Source organism: Pteropus alecto, unplaced genomic scaffold, assembly GCF_000325575.1.
Source record: "Pteropus alecto unplaced genomic scaffold, ASM32557v1 scaffold79, whole genome shotgun sequence".
NCBI lineage: Eukaryota > Metazoa > Chordata > Mammalia > Chiroptera > Pteropodidae > Pteropus > Pteropus alecto.
The window spans coordinates 10076761-10096545 of NW_006494612.1; the positions used below are offsets into that span (position 1 = coordinate 10076761).

At 36.1% G+C, this 19785-nt stretch overlaps 1 protein-coding gene across 1 annotated transcript in view; it reads left to right on the plus strand.

Moving 5' to 3' along the window:
• Nucleotides 1-19369: 19369 nt before the first annotated feature.
• The window catches only part of DSE (dermatan sulfate epimerase), a 56335-nt gene continuing 55919 nt past the window's right edge, over nt 19370-19785 (plus strand). Inside the window, exon 1 of the mRNA XM_025042392.1 lies at nt 19370-19490. Coding sequence (XP_024898160.1) covers nt 19457-19490 — 34 coding nt within the window. The 5' untranslated portion in view covers nt 19370-19456. The remainder of the gene's footprint in view (nt 19491-19785) is intronic.

Below are 19785 nucleotides of genomic sequence, written 5' to 3' on the forward strand. Positions count from 1 at the left end.
CTAAACACTCCTCAGATTGCTGTATGCCTTTGGCTGACGTTTAGAATTGCTGAAGTGATTGTTTTTATCAATTTTATCCAGCTTTATAGTTGCCGTTTGGAGAGAACTTTTGTTAGTCTTCTCACTTGGCCATAACCGGAAATCCACACCTATTTTTTGTCTTAAGAAGAATGGATTAAGTCTCAATTCTGTTTCAAGTTTACGTGCATAAAACTTTTTAAAAAATTACTTAAGTATGCTTCTCCTTTTTGTAATGTTTAGGAATCTGACCTTGTAACTTTAAGGGACTAAATGACCCAAACCTAAGTTTCATTTTCAAATTTCATACTTTACTTTTTCTTGATTTCAAAGTTATTCATGTGTCATGAAGGAATAGGATAATAAGAAAATTAAAAAGTGATCATGCCATTTCAAATGCCTTAATCAAAATTGTTCAAAAGGATATAGTCGAGAAACTGTTACAAGGTCAATGTAATATTGATCTACATTATTCCAGGACCTACTTCCTCACAGAGTGGAAAACATCTACTCTCTAACTCCTGTGTTAATAAACTTTATTTAAAGAAGCATAATTACATCAAAGCTCATTCTCCTGAGAAAGGAGCTTGCATCTCTCCTTTTCATATCATAAAAGCTTACTCCAGAGAACCCTGGGTAAGCCAATCTGAAAATCGCATTTAGAACTTGCAGGGTCTTCAAGCTATCTCAGGGAAATGTATCAAATAGGACCCTTATTAGCCCATCATCAGAAAAAAACCCACTGACACAATTGTCTATTCTTCGAAGGAGCAAAGAAACCAGTCAAGCGTTGTATTATATTCAAATGGTGATTATGATATTTAAGACTGTTCCTTAAACAACAATGTCTGTGACTCTCCAAACACCAGGCAAGTCCTCACTGTTGTCATGGTGTTTTCAAAGAGAAGTTATGCTCCACACACTCATTTTTGTTAAACCTGCAGACTACTATATAATCTTCCTCCAGACATAAGGCTGCCTTGAATGACAGAGTATCTGTCTTTGAATCAATATGGTGCTGAATTGGCATGGGTCATTAATATTAATTTCTAGGCTCTGCTTGGAGATAGCTGTGCTTGGAATGGTGGTTCTGAAAAACAAAAAGATTTAAAATTCACAGGGTTAGTGCTAAGTGGGGCAGAGGTCAGCAGCTCTTGAACTAGTTGGTAAACAGCAAAGAAACAAGAAATAGAAAGCAGGGACTTTGGGATGCTTTGAGGAGCACACTTCAAACCACCACAACCTCAAATGTTTGTATTAGAAAAGAGGGCCAAGAAGAAAACATTAGTCAGATCTGGGACTCCACTCATTCTAATAATATTCCTGGCAGAGAAATCACTAGCCATATTTTTGCAACATAGCCTTAGGGCAAGCTCTGGGTGGGCAAAAAAATTGGCTTCCCCAAATTGACCTGGCTTGCCAACCTAACCTACACACATGCTCCACACATAGAATCTTCCGTTCTTTCCACCTTCCCTTTTTTCCCCTTTCATTTTCTCCTTCCCTTTTTTCCTTCTCCCCTTCCCTCTCCCTCTTTCTCTCTCTTTTTCTCTTTCTTTCTTTGCCAGAATGATTTGTGGGACTATGGAATGTGTTTGTCAGACAAGTCCATCAGGGACAGCTCAGAGTAAGAGAGAGACATGTGTTTCATGGTCATCATAAGTGCTTGAGCTTCCCTACCTACCCATTCATTTATGTTAGCTACGTACTACAATCAAGGTTTTTACTAATTTATACTTCGAATATACGTGGGAGTAAATAGGTTTGTGTCTGTGTATATACATGGAAGTGTGTCTGTGTGTGGGTCTGCGTATGTGTAAACATTGATGGATATTTTTCCAAATGAACTGATGATGACCTCTCATTTGTGGTTTAGAGAAGGAACTTTGTATTCTACTTTTCCTCTGGAGAAATGAAGAGAGTACTAAGGGGGGTTTGGTGGGGCAGCACCAGGCATGTGTGTGTGTGTATGAATGTTAGGTAATACTGGATGGAAAATTTAGGGATATTTTCCTTCGTAGTATTCCAAATAAATATGTTTATGTCATGGATAGTTACAGGGAATAAATATGTCTCTTCATGAGGGCTTTCTCAATTTCCAGAAAATCTAATAAATGTTTATTGGCTAGGTCTTTAAATAGACTTTGTTTCAATAATAGTAACTACCTTTGAGCAGTTAGTCTGCCTAGCATTGTGTCCAAGATTTTGCATTCTTTGTGTTTCATGCTCACAACCTCATGAAATGGGCATTAACATCCCCAGAAAACTGAGATTTGGGAAATCTAATCAATTTGGCTGAAGTTATAGAGCAAATAAGTTGTATAGCTGTTACTTGAACACAGATATGACTATCTCTAGCCATTGGACACTTGCCAGTGTAAAATAAAGGGACTCAGATATGGGACTTATTTTATAATTTTTCTCCTTTGATGAGAGCTTGCCTATAAAGATTATTGCTTTTTGTAATCTTTAAAGGCCAATTTAAAGTTATTTGATAATTATTATTTTAAGTTTAAGAAAATCTTAATGTCAGTTTAAAGATAATCATATGCCATGTACTGAGATTCGTAGAAAAGGTTTTAGAGCAGATGTAAGCAGCTGTCAGATACTGAATCATGAGTTTCTGCTTTAAAAGAGTAGCGTAGCATCACTTTCTAGAATCTAGACTTCAGATAACTTCCAAATATAGACTTCCAAATATACACTAAATATGCAGCAATATTTAGAGGTACTATTTCCTTAAATATCGTTCTTCTCTTAAAGAGAATAAAGATAATACTTAGTGCATGCTACACAGGAACAGTTTCCTTCCTCATGTTTGTCCTTGATATATGGACAAGGATTAGGGATCATTAAGTAAATGTTGACCCAGATTATATAAATTTAATTATCAAAATCCTTTTTTAAACACTGTAAGGAGGTTGAAAATTGTAAGTTATATTTATTGAATGCCTGTTGTGTGTTATGTGCTGCTTGGGTCTTAGACAACAAAATCTCATGAAGACCTTCTAACTGCTCTGGAGATCACTCATCGTTCCTAAATCAGGCTCTATTTGTTCTAAGAAACGGTTTCCCCCTTCATGCTATCTCAAAAGAGGTGAGTTATTTTAAGAGAGAATGGATGATGGGTTCGTACAATAAGAGAACCAGGAAGCTCAAGGACTTGATGTACGATATGGCCTTACAAAAACTTCAGTTAGAACTCTGTCACAACGGGAAGAAGCTCAAGAAACTCTCTCTTTCCACCTTAGGGAAGGATGATATTTTTCTGGTCCATATGTATTTATGATTGTTATATCTTTTTGAGGAATCAACCCTTTTATCATTATTTAATGACCTTCTTTGTCTCTTGTTACCATTTTTGGCTTAAAGTCTATTTTGTCTAATGTAAGTATAGTTCCCATTGCTCTCTTGGTTTACACTGGAATAACTTTTACATCCCTTAACTTTGAGCCTATGTGTGTTCTTAAAGCCGAAGTAAGTCTCTTGTAAGTAGCAGATAGTTGGGCTTTTGAAAAAATCCATACAGTCTCTGTATGTCTTTTTATTGGAGGATTCAATCCATTTACATTTAGAGTATTTATTGATAGAGAAAGACTTACTAATACCATCTTATTAACTCTTTTCTGTTGTTTTGCAATTCTTTTGTTTCTTTCTTCCTTTCTTGTTTCCTTTTTTTGTGAATTGATGAATTCCCATAGTGGTACACTTTGATTCTCTTCTCTTTATCTTTTGTGAATCTATTATAAATTTTAGCTTTGTAGTTACCATAAGTCTTACATAAAACACTCGTAGATATGACAATTTATTTTGCATTGATAGCTTTTTAACTTAGCATACAGCTTAGATTGCATCTATGTTTTTGATGTTACAATTTACCTCTTTTTATGTTGTGTATCCACTCCTTTCAGCATTTCTTGTTAAGTGGTGATGAACTCCCTCAGCTTTCCTTTGTTAGGAAAAGTATTTTTCTTGCCTTAATTTCTGAGAGATAACTTTGCTGTGTAAAATTTTTTGGTTGGTAGTTTCTTTCTTTCAGCATTTTGAATATATCACCCATTCTCTTCTGGCCTGCAAGGTCTCTACTGAGAAATCTACTGATAGCCTTATGAGGGTTCCCTTATATGAGAAAAATTATTTTTCTCTTTCTGCTTTTAAAATTTCTCTTTGTCTCTGATTTTAAACAGTTTTATTATAATGTGTCTTGGGGAAAATTCTTTTGGATTGAAATTTTGGGGTGATTTATTAGTTTCATGAACTTGGATGTCCAAATTTCTCCCCAGGTTTAAGAAGTGTCAACTATTATTTCTTTAAATAAAATTTCTACCCCTTTCTTCCCTCTCTTCTTCTTGGACACTAATGATGTGAACATTGTTTCTTGTAATGGTGTCCCATAGGCTTTCTTCATTCTTTTTTTCTTCTATTGTTTTCTCCTGTGATTGAATAATTTTGATTGCTCTGTCTTATAGACCACTGATTCTTTCTTCTTCTTGGCCAAGTTGATGTTGAAACTTTCTATTCAGTTCTTCAGTCATGGTATTCTTCAGCTCTAAAATTTCTGTTTGGTTCATTTTAATGTTTTCTGTCTCTTTGTCGACCTCATTTTCTTCGTGTATTGTTTTCACGATATCGTTCAATTGTTTAGCTATGTTTTCTTACAGCTCTCTGAGCATCTCTAGAACAATTATTTTGAATTGTTTGTCAGGCATTCTCTGCATCTACATTTCCTTGGGGCCAATTCCTGGAGTTTACTGTATTCCTTTTGTGGACCCATATTTCCCTGATTGTTTGTGATTCCTGTAGCCTTGCATAGATGTCTGTACATTTGAAGAAGCAGTCATCTCTTCCAGATTTTATGCATTGACTTTGTTAAGGGAAGACTTTCACCTGTGGGTGAGGGCACACTGGAGCTGCTGTGATCCCAGGTCTAGTGGTGCAAAGCACCAAGTGTGTGGGCATGTGGAAGGGCATGATGTCTCTTGGGTTCAGGCTGCTGTGGTCCACAGCATCAGCAACTGTGTGGTACTTGGTGAGCACTGAGAAGGGGTACACAGTGTCTTCAAGGGCTGTCAGGGTCCTCAGGAGCACTTCGCGGTCTAGTGGCTAGAAACCAGGGCAGGAGAGAGAGTGGGGAGGGACTCAGGAGGCTGGCATTAGTGAATGAAGATACCTGTGTGGTAAAAGCTGGTGAAGCCTGCAGGTGGTTGTAGCAGCTATGTTGGTGATGAGTTTCTTCAGTGACAAAGACTGCTGGGTTTGTCTGAAGATCAGGTCTCTGCAAACTGCAATTGCCCCTGCTGCTTGACTGCTATTGGCAGCCCTTGCTTTTTTTCTTTATTCCTAGCTGTTCCTATATTTCTCAGCTTTGCTGGTTTGGGTAGGGTGAAACCAAAGTGGAATCTTCGTGTAGTGTCTGAAAAAGCTGGGTAAGCTTTTCTTTTTCCAGGCAAAGGGAACTCATTTTAGCAGGAAATTTCTCTTTTGGCACTGAGTAATGCTGACTGGGTGATGGGATGATGCAGGCAAAATAAAGCTGTGTTCATTCTCTTCTTTTGTGGTTGATCTCATGTCTTTTGTTCTACGGTTCTGCTAAACTGTCTTAAGTGGACTCCAGAGCTCTCCCAGAGCTGTTTTTGTTTGTGGATAACTGTCTAATCACTGATCTTTGTTGGGAGTACAAAGGCTGAATTCCCCTATTGTCACCATATTGGTCTCACCTACTGCTTTTCGCCTGATACTTTTAAACCTTTTCTCCAGGTAGACCACAGATACCCTCATCTACATTTGAGATCCCTTTCTTTTTCTTTTGGGATAACATTGGCTTGGGCTCATTTACCCTAATTTCGACTTACTTGTTTTCTGAAAATTCCCGGGTAGCCTCCTTTGTCCATGCTTAAATAATTTTGGAAGTCAAGAAGACATACTTTTTTCATGTCAGAAATATGAAAGTATTATGGGACTCTTCACTTCGATAAGTTCTCTCGACTACTCTATCACCACTCAAATAAAGACATCTGAGAGTGAGATTCAGTCCTAGATTGAGATTTTCAAACACTGCCCTGCAGACTGGTATGAATTGGATGCATGTCAGACTTATCTAGTGAGATTTTCCAAGATATGATCCATGCCCAAAGAAAAATGTAGCTCTTATGCCCATCCTGAGAACTTTATACTGCTCTCTAGAGCTGTACTGTCCTGTGTGCTAAACGTGACTATTGAGTTCTTGAAGTCTGTGTGGCTACTTGAGATTTTAGACATGTTGAAATGACAATATTTTGGACAAATTGAGTTAGATAAAAATATTATAAAACCTTATTTTACCTGTTTCTTCTTACATATTTAATGTAGCTATTAAATGCTTAAAGTTACTTGTATGGCTTGTGCTATATTTCTGCTGGACAGTTCTGATCTAGAAGGTATCTTCCCCATAGCTTAAAAACTTTGAATCATGAAATTCTAAAGTTCAAGAAATATTGTAGATGATACAACTCTTTCATTTCATAAATGAAGATAATGGCATCCAAGTGAGTAAAATGAATTATTCAGGTCATCTGACTTGGTAACAGAGCAGAATGTCCCTGAATCCCAAATCCCTGGATCCCCATCCAATGCTAGCTTCTCCCTCCCATGCCGCCCATGTTTGGCTGCATAGCCACACTGAGAGTTTAAGAGTTTCTACAATCCTAGGTGTATAAAGGCTCACCTCCTGCAGTCCTTGCTGCAGTCTCTGCTTATCGAATTCTGTCTGCATAGCTAGTGCTTCCAAAATTCATTTCTAAAGAGCTGTGTTTGGGCCTTAAGTTGATGTCTTTCCTTTTCGCCTTCTCACATTATTATTTTCAACTCCACACAGAGTTGTGGTTTTGTGAGGTCTTAGTATTCTTTTAAAGCATGGCTCCCCAAATAACTCCTTTTTGCTAATTGAGAAGCGTGAATCTTAGAAATTCATGAATAATGGTCCTCCCGCAAAATAATTTTACTATACCTTGGTTTTCTCTGGTATCCATAAAACAGTGTTTTTCTCCTCCCTTCCCCAGTACTAGTGCATTTTTCAGAAGAATCAAGTGCTAATGGGTAGTGAGCCACTCCCTGGCTCCTGCCCTTTAGTCACAAAAACAAATTATTTTTTAAATGGCACCAGGAGAGCCTTGCTTATATAAGACTGTTTTTTAAAGCCAAAAAAATATTTTTCTTTCTCTCTTATTCTTTGATAAACTGTTTGAAAATTTTAAGAAAATAGTGTTATTAGTAGCATCCAAAATATTTCTAGAATCCCTCCCCCAACCAATGGGAATATTTGCTGCTCTGAATGGTGCATTCCAGGGACCTACTTTTCTAGGTGATTCCAGGCCTGTTGAGATCCATGTACGTACATGTCCCAAAATGTATAAAAATCCATTTGTGTCTGTGTCAAAGTCAGTGAAGACACAGGGAAATACCTGACTGATGGCTTTGCATTTTGATATATATCCTTCTGGATTCTTTAAGTTTAAGTTGAGCTGTCAAAGGTAGAATTTATAGAGAGTAATTAACCCAAGTCACTGATAAATTAAAATGCCCCAGGCAAATAAGAGTATGTAAATAAATTTGGTTTTAGGGTTTCTTAGGAATAGGTCACAAAATGCTTTCTCAGTTTAGTCCTTTACTGTCTAGTTGAATCCTCACTGCTGGAAGAAGGCAGGCAAGTCCTCTTTGCCTGGTTCCAAAGACCCGTATCCAACGGGGCAAAAATTTCTGCTTATGGCCCTGTTTTCCTCATCACTTATAGGTTTCTTTTACTACTGCTGATTCTCTCTGACATAGATATTCATTCTGTGAAAAAAACAAAAGTAATAATCAATACATGGCACGTTTAGAGATCACAGTATCAACACTATCTGTAACAGCAAATTGCAGCCTATGTGAGTATGTATACTACCATACAATTATTTATAAATGGCAGAGGTGGGAGGAGCTTTTAAAAGTCTCTAGCTTTGTTGAAGAGAAGAGCGACTTTTTAGTTATTAAAAACCTATGATTAGATAATAAAGGCATGCGGTGACTATAGTCTGGGATGTGTAGTCCTTGGAAATATCCTTCCCAGTGACAGGAACTGATAACTCATGATCATCCAGGTGGACCTTCTCACTGATGACCTGATGACTTCTAGGCTGTGGGGAACTCCTGGTATCTTACAGCCTAGGCTGTGGGGAACTCCTGGTATCTACCAATTGCAAAGTTTCTTAGTATGCCTCATAAATACATAATCTTCCTATTATGAGATCTATGTGGCCATTGAGAAAATCTTAAAGGTAATATATTGCTTTCGATCTTATCTATTTACTGTTTCCTTCTCCTGCCTGTATGAGCAGGATTCTAAATGCCACCAGGTGTTTGTTTTTAAGAAAAGTTGCCTCAACTTCTTGTTTGGCTAAAGCATCAAGGCATCTTCTTATGTGTTTAATAGTCAGATCTGTGTAGTTTAGAAAGAGACCAGAAGACATTGTTTCAGTTGCATATTTCTTAGAGATCCATACTCTTAAACTTGAAAGTAAACATGAACGATATCTCTCTACACATACTTGATAACCCCAGTGCAATATTTCTAAGCTGCAAGTTGCAATCCACTAGTGGGTCTTAAAATCTATTTAGTTGATCAAAGACTGTCTTTCTTTTTTAATGAAATAGGCTAAAATAAAAATATAAACATTGGTTTCTGAAACTTTGTTTTTCTATATCTATTTCTATATCTTTATTATCTATCTATCATCTATTGTCTATTATCTATCTATCTATATTAATTTTTAGTTAAGAAAAAAAGGTTTGAAGAAAAGCTGCCTTAAGGGAATGTCAGAAATAGATTGTTAGACTTTGTAACAATTCTCATGATTTCTTGTTAAATGAAATAGGGAACATTTCTTATAAGTTTACAAGTGTGATGACGTCCTTCTTTCACAACTTCCTCCTCCTGCAACTCCCACATTTTTTTCCTTTTAAAACAGTGTGTAGAGACATAATACCAAGGAGATAATAACAAGTTCTTAAGAACATCTAGATAAACTATCAATGACCTTTGCCTGGATGGACCCAATCTCTCTGAGGTAGACCTGGCTCATGTTTTTCCTCACTGATGCCTTCCAGCAGAAGACGCAAGTAGAACGTCAGCTCCTCGAAGACTTTGCCATGGTGGGCACTGATTGTCAATGGTGCATTAAATGAAAGAGATTGTAGAAGAATTTAGGCACCTGTAAAAACACTGTCTTTCATGTATTATACCTCAGACTTGTTCTTAGAGGTCAGTAGCCAGTGAGAGTGGTTTATACTTCTGAGCGGTACAAACACCAAGCCAGTAACAGAAATTTAAAGTGAGAACTTTATAATGACATATAAAGAAGAGCATAATTTCTAAAAGAGAAGGTATCATGAGAATTATTGCTTTCTAATACAATTCTGATACTTCCGTCACCCACTTAGGATATAGAATCTGGCACTTCTTTAATAGTCGATCAAAATAACTGAGCTGTCATTTGTCATCTCAATGTTGAAGCAACAAAAGTCACCTACAAAGATAGAGGCCAAAAATAATTTATATCTCCTAATTTTTCCTTCATCAGAACTTTTGTGCTCATTGAGGAAAGGAAGACACTGACACATTCTGCTTTCAGTTTCTGGTAAGGATGGCAAATACGACTTTCTTACATATTTCCGAACTAAGAAAATACGTAAGAGCTGACGATGCTTCTTTCAATAAAAATAAAAGAAAATTATGTTTAGAATGGTATTTTAGCAATTTCCTCACTGGAAGGGAACAGTATGTTTTACTCAGTTTCTTAGTAACAAAATGCAATTTAACAATAACCATGGTTATCAGAATGTTATGGATTTCAGTAGTCATTATCAACCTTCATTATCAAACTTAAATGTATTTTTCTTCCTATTAAAATTTTAGCCCAGCTGCTTTAGTCATATATCTTGTTTCCTATACATAGAAAATATTCTTTCAGTATTTGTGAAGTTCAGAATTTTCTTGACTTTCAGAGAATGACATCTGACAGATCAGGAACACACTGAAATTAGTAGTATTCCTTCACACTCAAAATAGATAACTCTGTAATATAGACCTTTCATTTCAATACAGTATGTATAACAGGTGATGCAGTTAAGTGGAAACAGCTGAAAGTGTTATAATATTATTACAAATCAGAATTATGTAATACTTCCTTTTCTCTTCAAGCATTTGTTAATCTCAGCTCATTTGTGGTTATAAGTGTTATAACTTACTTTTCTCACAAAATCGTATGTGTTTTGAGGCAACATGTCTTAGGTTAAATTGCTAGGCCATGGTCATTCTTAGTGGCATCCAATAAAAACAAAACTCATATTTAACATTCTTTTCAAACAGTTCCTCATCAAATTATTTTTTACTTATAAACTTGTTTACAAAGAAATATTGCCCTGTATCTGCATATGGAAAGAAAGTCACATCTTGACATGTATTCTAATATTTCATTTGCAATTTCCTGGTAATATTTACTTGTTGAAAGATGCATAAAATATTTGAAAGCTAGCTTGTGAAAGACTTGTAAACAAAGGTGACACCATAACCCCCTTTCAATAGAGCGTGGATTTTTGAGTGGCTGTACCAATTTCATGTGAATACCCCAGTTGCTTTGTGACCATTAGAATGGAGATTTAACACACCCACAAGTTGGAAAATGTGGCTACCTTCACCTCATCAGAACAGAATTTTAATTAAGCCAAGTGCTCAAATATTATTCTTAATAACTTTCCTATTAAACCCCAGGACTATTAAGAAGATTGTTAGTTTTAATTCATTAGTTACTTGTTCCTCTCTGATGAATCTTAAGTTTTTAAATGGAGTCTTTAAATGGTTTCTATGCCTGGAAGAGAAAAGAAAAATATCAAGAGGTTCTGTTTTCTACTTTTATGTGCCAGCTTTTGCGATGACAGACAGTATTACAGTTAAATTCACTGGTCAGAGGTCTGGTGATTTGAGATATTTTAAAATGTTATTTTTTATATAACTATTACTGCAAGTTTTGGGGGGAAAGGCATCTAAAATCCTACAGCCATTTATATCCTAGTATCAAAAGAGATTTTAAAATTATATAACTCTGAGTAAAAGTTTTAATACTAAGAAATACCCATAGTTCCTTTATTTATATGGTTGAATGATCCTTTTGGAGATTTATAAAATAATCTCATTATGTTGTTTGCTTTTTAGAATTATCCCTGGAGTCTAAATTTAAAAAAACATATATATATCTCATAAACATCTGGTTATTATCCAAACACTAGTTTTATACAGTGAAAAGACACTGACCATCAAATCAATTTTTGATTTTTATGAAGAATAAAAGATTATTTATCTAGCAAATGTACAACAAAAATGGTAATTCTTAAAAAAAATCCTGTTTAATGCATTATATCATCAAGTGATAAATGAAAAATGACTAACGAATGTGTTTGAAACTATAAAATAGAACTATCTTATCACCTTCTTTTGATATACATTATCTAGATTATGTATATTATATTACATATATATTGTATATGTGAATATATTAAAATCCATACTATTTTAGGACTAAAAAGACCCTTAGAGATTTTCCATGCCATTGGTTCTCAGATTGGATTCACCTGCAGAGCTTTAGAACTTGCTTAGAGTGAGCATTCTATAACAAATCAAAATCTCTGTAATTGGGCCCTAGGCATTAAAAGTTTAAAAATTCCTCAGGTCATTCAATGTGCAGCTCAGTGTAAGAGCAAGTGGCCTAGGACGTTGATTCTCAGATGTGACTGAGCATAAGAACTACTGGTAGAGTTTGTTAAAACATGGATTCCTAGTCCTTACTTTCAGAGACTCTAATTCAATAGAGCTGGGCTTGGTTTGGAAATTTTTCAAAATTTCAAGTACTGTGGACTGAATTAACCCCACAAAAAGATTTCACACGTTGAAGCCTTAAACCCCAATGTGACTGTATTTGTAGATAAGGCTTTCAGAAGGTAAAGTTACATGAGGTCATAAAGGTGGGGTCATAATGTGATAGGACTGGTGGCCCTGTAAGAAGAGAAAGAGGGAGAAAGATATGTCTCTCTCTACATTTGTGCATATACCAAGGAAAGGTCATGTGAGGATACAACAAGAAGACAGGAAGAGAGCTTTCACTGAAACCAAATCAGTCGGCACCTTGATCTTGAACTTTCCAGCCTCCAGAATTGTGAGAAATAAATTTCTGTTGCTTAAGCCACCCCAGTCTATGGTATTTTCTTGTGGCAGCCCAAGCTGACTAATATACCGAGTAATGCTAATGCTGGTGGTCCGTGGACCACATTTTGAATGCCACTAGCCTGTGCCACATACCCCAGAAATTCTGTTTTAATTTGTCAGAGGGTAATGCAGAGAAGCATTATTTTTTACATTTCCTGAGTGATTCTAATGTTTAACCAGGATTGAGAATCACTGATCAAGGCCAGTTTCTTCAACTTACAGCTGAGGACACTGAGACTCAAAGAGATTAAGTGATTTGCCCAGGTTATCATGTATGCTATTGCTGAATTTTCCAAGTTCAAAGGAGAAAAAAGAAACAATTTCTTCTGGGTCAGATGGCTGGTATGTGAAAGACAGTGCTAGTACCCAGCACTCCAATTTCCAGTATTAACCCATTTATTTCCCCCAAATAACATTAAAATTTGTTTAATTCAGGCAGAATTACTTTAAGTGATTTTCCATTATAGTATAATCTGAGAATGTTGTATTCCATGTTCTAGTGCTGCTTCATAACAGTTGTATTTGTTGCAACATGCTTAATGACTCATCTGAAAGTGATATCATATATATATGTATATATGTATGTATATATGTGGCTGATCTCTACATCATAACATTAATCTATGCACCATGAACAGAAGCACTGCTATCTAGAATTCTCCTTCTTCTATATATAAGCAGAAAACTTAGCAAAATTGATTCATGCAATAAAAAAATGAAAATTTGTTAAAACTTTTGAGTGTCTTAAAAACCCAAGGTATATTGACGATAAATGACTCAAGATGGGTAAAGTTTATTAACAATTTCACCATAAGGACAAGAGCTAAGTAGCAACTCTAAGTACATGGTGATGAACTTACTTTGCCCATGTAAGTGGAAAATTAGAAGTAACATACACCATCAAGTTTAACCATGCTAAACAAAAGGTACCATCCTATTTACATTTTGAGTAGATATTTGACTTCCTCCAAAAATAAAGTTAATTTCTCATTATGCATTGACATTTTGTTAATGGAAAGACTGCATTTTACATTTTTCTATAAATTGCCACAGTTTGTGTAAAAGATGAGAATCTCAGAAGGAAAAGTTAGTTGCGCTTTCTTGGCCGATGATGTAGCATGGAGAAGTGGAAAAAGAAAGTTTTGCTAGGAACGAGGAGGCTTGACTTCTCTTCCCACCTCTATCAGTAATTAGTAGCAAGAACTGATAACAATCACCACCTATGTTAACCTCGATTTCTTTGTAAAATGAAATGGTCGGTATATAATTATTCTAAGTTTCCTTCTGCTTTTCTTGCACAGATGATAAGTTCTCAGGAATGCTGCTTTTCTATTAGACTTTAGTCAGGCTTTTATTTTTTGTTATTTAGCATTTTTATTTATTTATTTTTATTTTAGCATTTTAAAAAACATGAATGTTTTCCATTTGGTCATGAAGAATTAAAATGGCCACCCCAAAATGGCACTATTTTTAAAAAATCATAAAAGTTAAAACATAGAAGAAGAAAGTCTGTATTCTCTGGAGTTAGATTAGAAAAAGATATAGAAAAATGTCATTAGATTACATAGTTTGGTTTGACATCAGCAAACTGTCAATTATTCGTCATCTAAAAGATACTGTAAGTGCAAAACAGCCAAGATTTTCTTTGCTTGATATAGTTAATCTCCTTAGCAGAAGAAAAAGTCTGAATAGCTTGGCTGTTACAATGTTTTATTGGAATTCATTATTTATATAATATTTGGGCCGCAAAAATGTGAAGAGAAATATTAACACAATTTGAAAGTAACTTCAATAGTTCAGCCAATACTGAAATCAAGTATCACTTTCCCAAATTGCATATATAACAAAAGTACTTAGAAATAAGTATATTAGTGAACTGGTGTAAATGAAATCTAATAAATGGTAGAATTTTTATTTAATATAAAAATAATCAAGACATGTAAGTCATAATGTAATTATCACCCTACCAGGAGCATACACATAATTTTATAGGCAGTCAAAGAAAGAAGGGATAAATACAGAGTTTGCATTTTTAGTGAAAACCAATCTTGACAATATTTTATATAATTATTAAACCAGTACAAACATGGCAGATACACATATTGTTTGAACCTACTACTTCATTTGGTTCAAGTGCCTGCTTAGTAATACTACTACAGAACAATGGTTCCCAAACTTTCTGTATGTTGGAATCAAAGGGCTTTACACACCCGTTTTTATACTTTGATTGGTAGAAGCTACAGCCTGGGTGTCAGAAGTTCTAAAAGCTCTTTCTAGATGGTTCTAATGACTAGCAAAGTTTGGGAACCACTGCAATGGAGCATTGGTTCTAACTTTGGCTGCACACTGGAACCATCTGGTATCTAAAAGCATATGGGTTGCTTGGGCCTCATCCTGGAAAGAATTGAATTAGAATTTCTGAGACATTGGTGTGTTTTAAGTACTCCCCAGGTGATGTTAACATGAAGCCAGGGGTTAGAATTACTACTGCAGAATATTGCTCGAGCAACTCCTTATCTCTTCCTGAATATGTTAACACAAAATCCCCCAAGGTGTGGCTTCCAAATTAGTGCAAATCTGGCATACTCTCTACTGCTTTCAGTAGGGTCGTGAGTAAGTGGGGTACATGAAGAGAGCAGTTGTGCTATTTCTTGAAATAACAAACCATAACAGCATGTGCACATGGGAAATCAGATTCCCAGACCGTGAACTTGTCCTCAGAATCTTCTTCACACAATTCTTCCTTAACTGCACTTTTCCGGAAAAAGCCAGAGTTTGGTAAAAAGAGAAGGATAAAATACTATCTACGTACATATTATAAGGAATCACCAAATTAAATTAAGCTTCAGTAAACATTCGTTTTCTAAACTTCTTAGTGATGTCTGCAGTCCTTTACAGTTCTCAAAAGTAATGTTTAGGAAAATATCATATGCTTAAACTTCTTTTGGTCCATTTTATAACTCTGAGGAAAAAGACAAATATCTAATTTCATTCATTCATGTGGCAAATATCAGTAATCATTTTTGTAATTTCAGAGAATAGTGCTGTAATTTAAAGGTGTATGGGACAACTTGGGTAGTTTAAAATAAATCTATTTTATATCGCCAGGAAGCGATATAAAAATCATCCATTTCAAAAATCAATCAAAAACGGAGAATAACTTTTCCCTGAGGCCAGGACACTCAAACCATAGTGGGGCTTTCGAGATGAAAAGTTACTATAGGCTGAATAGTTTAGTAGAAAAAGCCTGGATTTGATATCAGAAAACTTAATCATATGTGGTCGGAGCCATTTATATCTTTGAATATTCATTTCAACTTTCTGAGCCTCTGTTTTCTCATAAGTCTAATGAACATAGTAATGCCGACATCAGTGCCTCTGAGGATAAAATGAAACACATATTGAAGTTTCTGACATACTTAATGATGTTAGAAGATCGTGAAGCCAGAAAATATGTACCTGAAGAATTATATATAAAAGCCTCAAATTGTGACTGGGGTAGAGGGGGTGTGCAACTCAGTTATGATTAAGAATGTAGGTAAATGTTTCCTTTTGTTTTTCATTAAGGTAATATTGGTTATAACATAAAAGTTTTAGGTGTACATTATAATTCGACATCTATATTCACTATAGTGTGCTCACCACCAGGTCTAGTTTCCATCTGTCACCATATAATTGAACCCTTTACCCATTTCACCTTTCTCCCACTCCCCTCCACTCTGGAAACCACCAATCTGCTGTCTGCAGCTATGAGTTTGTTTTTGCTTTGTTATGTTTGTTTTTGTTTTTATATGACACATATAAGTGAAATCATATAATACTTGTCTTTGTCTGACTTATTTCACTTAGTATAATACTCTCAAATTCCAATCATGTTGTCTCCTTTTGTTTTAATGATAAGAACTAAGTTCAGGAAGCTTGAGTCGGCAGAACAGTTTAGGTCGTGGAGAGAAGCAGGCAGCACTGGAAAAGTCAGGGAGGCCTGAGTAAGGGAGGCTGGAGATGTCTTGGTGGCTGTCAGGCCAGGGCTGAATGCCCAGAAATACAAGGGGAGACTGAAAGAGATCATCACTAAGTAAGTAAGTACAAGTATAGAACAGTAGAGCTTGAGCAAAACAAGATGATCATACCTTTTCAGTGACTCGAGGATGAATCTTTTAGGTATAGAGTAAGGTTTTTTGTTTGTTTTTGTTTATTTGTTATTACAAATAGACTAATATGGCCTGAGGTAGTAGAAAAAAGCATTTTAAGGATTGAAGCAGTTGTACAGTTACGCACAAACTGGCCAGTTAGTAAAATGTAAAAGTAAAACTTGAGTTTAATTTAATGAATTATAAACTAGAGAATAGAAACCATGTAAGACTGGGGGCCGTTAGGCTAGAGTCAAGAATAAACTAAGGACAACAAAAAAAAATATACATTTTGTTTTTTTTGTTCAGTCAAGAACATAGGAAGGATATCTGTACTTGGAATAAATGGATAACCAGAACTAATTCCCTTTTTAATTCTTCTCTTCCCTATCATGAAAAAATAACCATCTAACTGAAAAAATAAAATGAACTTTGCAAGAGTTCATTGAAAACTAAGATAAGTGAAGAACTTGTAAGAAAATATCCTAGCTTTCTAAAACTTAACTTCTCTTACCTAGAAAAAAATTACATCTCAGCAAAGAGAGTTTGCAAGTAAGGACTTAACATTTAGAATCAGCACAGAGTAAGATGTTTTTGGAAGAAAAAAACAAAACAACCAGCTTGATTCTTAAAACTAAGACAAGGGGCTTTTCATATATTTTGAGCAAAATTAATAAACCTATTATTAAAGTAATATCTGAGGACTTAAAAAAGGAAGAAATTCAGAAGTTATTGAGAATTCACTAAGTAGTCATTTCCTTTGACAATGTTGCTACATCAGTAAAGCAAACACATCAGATAGACAAAGCACATCTGCTGTTTAGGGATCTTTCTGGAAGAGATTGCTTTTTCCTAATCTCTCAGCCTAGGTAAGGGTAGTATACTCTCTTCTAATTTCTGTAAAGATACCATGCACCCTGGGACAAGGAATGAAAATATGACTCAGTAACACATGAGTGCTCGATGAGACCATTAATCGACAGCATGCTAATTCAGTGACAGTTGGCAAGGAAAGTTCCTGAGAATAAGAACTTGAATGATGACATGGCATACAGACCAAATTTACAGAAGATGTGAAATTGAAATTGAGAGGTAGAACTACTCAGTTACATCAATGATATTCAACATATCAACAAGCTAAAAGATGAGGCCTGAGTTAGCACACTAGAATGTTATAGACTAGCATGTTAAGTGCTAAACACAATTTGTAATGAGCGTAGGTTGAGAAGGTGTGTTTTGTAGCAGTTGTGAAAAAGACTTTACTACTTGAGAGTTTTAGTAAGTTGTAATATAGGAGTCAATAGGGTAATATTGCTTCCATAATAGCTCCCAGGATTTACTTGCAGAAATACAGTAATTAGAACAAAGCCATAAATTACATTTTTACTGTGTGTTATTTGGATGAAACCTTGAATTCAGTTCTTAGGATCAAATTTTGAGAGGGATGATGGCAAAATAAATCACCTTCTAAGGGCTTTCAGAAAGGATGAAGAAAGACTGATACATTCTCCTGTGGAATCAGGCTAGATGCATTCTGAAAGACTCCAGAGGGCAGAATTGCAGATCTTTGAGGCCTATTGTATAGGGGATCCTTTGCAAGAGGTGGATATTATCCAGTAGCAGATTTCCAGGTCCACTGAAGGCAAAATGGGGTGAAAGGGAGCAATGCAGTGGGTACTGCCTCCTTTGAAGAGTTCTCAGTGCTTGTTGCACATTACGATCACCTGGAAAGATAGTTTAAAATGCTGATGCTTAAACTCTAGCCCTAGGATTCTGATTTATTGGTCTGGTGTGGGGCCCTTATTAAAAAGCATTTTATCAAGGCTCTTCTGATAGTTTGATGTTCTAGGTTGGAGAATCACTGAGCGAGAACGTTACTTGTTGAGAAGCTAAATCAATCAAAGCAGATGCTTTTTCTAAGGTCTCTTCCAAATGTGAGAAGCTAAATGGAAATTCACAACTATGGGTTATGTACTATAGCTATGCACTCTCACAATTAATCATCTCTAATAATTAATACATGTAAGTCCCTAAACACAGTTTCTAGCATGAAATAACTCAAATATTAGCTATTTGTATTGTATTTTCTTTATAATTGTTCAATGAAAGTATTATAGCTCTACATTACAGACGAGGAAACAGGCTCTAAACTTAGTTTTCCAAGACACCTTGTAGTAAATTGCAAAATAAGAATTTAAAACCAGATTAAAACTAGTTCTAAAATTCTATAGCCCCTTGTCCTGTTTCCACAGGCCACCTCTAAAACATCTGGAAGTTTATGCAAATTAGTGGTTTACCTGAGTGAACAAAACAAAAATTTAACAAAACCCGTTCCTCTTGACCTATTTGTGTGGAATCTCTTCAAATGCAGTTTCTGAGAAAGAGAAGCATAAAAGTAGACATTCACATTTTTTTTTTTTCCTAATGTAGCCTAATGGAAAATCTTCTGTAGGTCTTGAGAACAGGGGAAATGATGGAGGTGGCCCTTTAGAACTCAAACAAAGCACTTTGAAGCAAATGGGAAAAAAGCACTGCTCTTAGGTAAAACATCTCCAGTTCTAAGGAATGGGTAAACATCGGTCACTTCTGTACTCTAACTCTGGTAGGTTAATCACAGGCTAACAGTGAGGGACGCGAAGTTAGCCCTGAGGTGATGTCCCTGTCCATATCTGACACCTCCCTGAAGCCAGGTTGGTGCAGTGGCTGCTTTAAGAGAACGAAAGAAACTTCTCCAAGGGGGCTGTGACTACTAAGGTTGCAAATCCTCCCCCTGCAGAAGTCAGATGGATGAGGGGTTTCCCTCTCCCTCTCCTCCAACCACCCACACAGGCCTAGGAGATAGGGTAAATGGAATATCCTCGTGAGCTGCATACATCAAATGCTCTGTTCCTGACCCTTACCTTTGATGATTAAAATCTATTCAGTTTGCAGGGATCATTGGTTTGGGTCTTACTGTATTTTGCTAGTACAGTTAAGGAGAGAACTGCTTCTAGATAGGTGATTTTCTCCCTTCTTTCTGAGAAGAAAGTAAAACTAAATGCAGGAGAAAAGGAGTAACTATTTTGGAGAAGGTGAGTGGAGCAGGCAACAGCCCCCAGTTGTAAGGTTCTCCACGTTTTCCTCGATTTCTTTCCCCAGGCTGTACGGAAGCATCGGCTTCTCCCCCTGGGCCTCTAAGAGTATCTTTCGGTTGGAGGCGATTCCAGAGTCAAACCCGAGACGCATGGGTCACTAGAACCTACTAGAGCAAGTCAGAGTTCCAAAGGCCTGGCAGGGCTGTGTTCCGTGGAGTCGGGGCCCGGGTGGAAGGGAAGGCCAAGCGCAACTCGCAAGCTGCCATTCCCGGGAGACGGGGGGTGGGGGTGG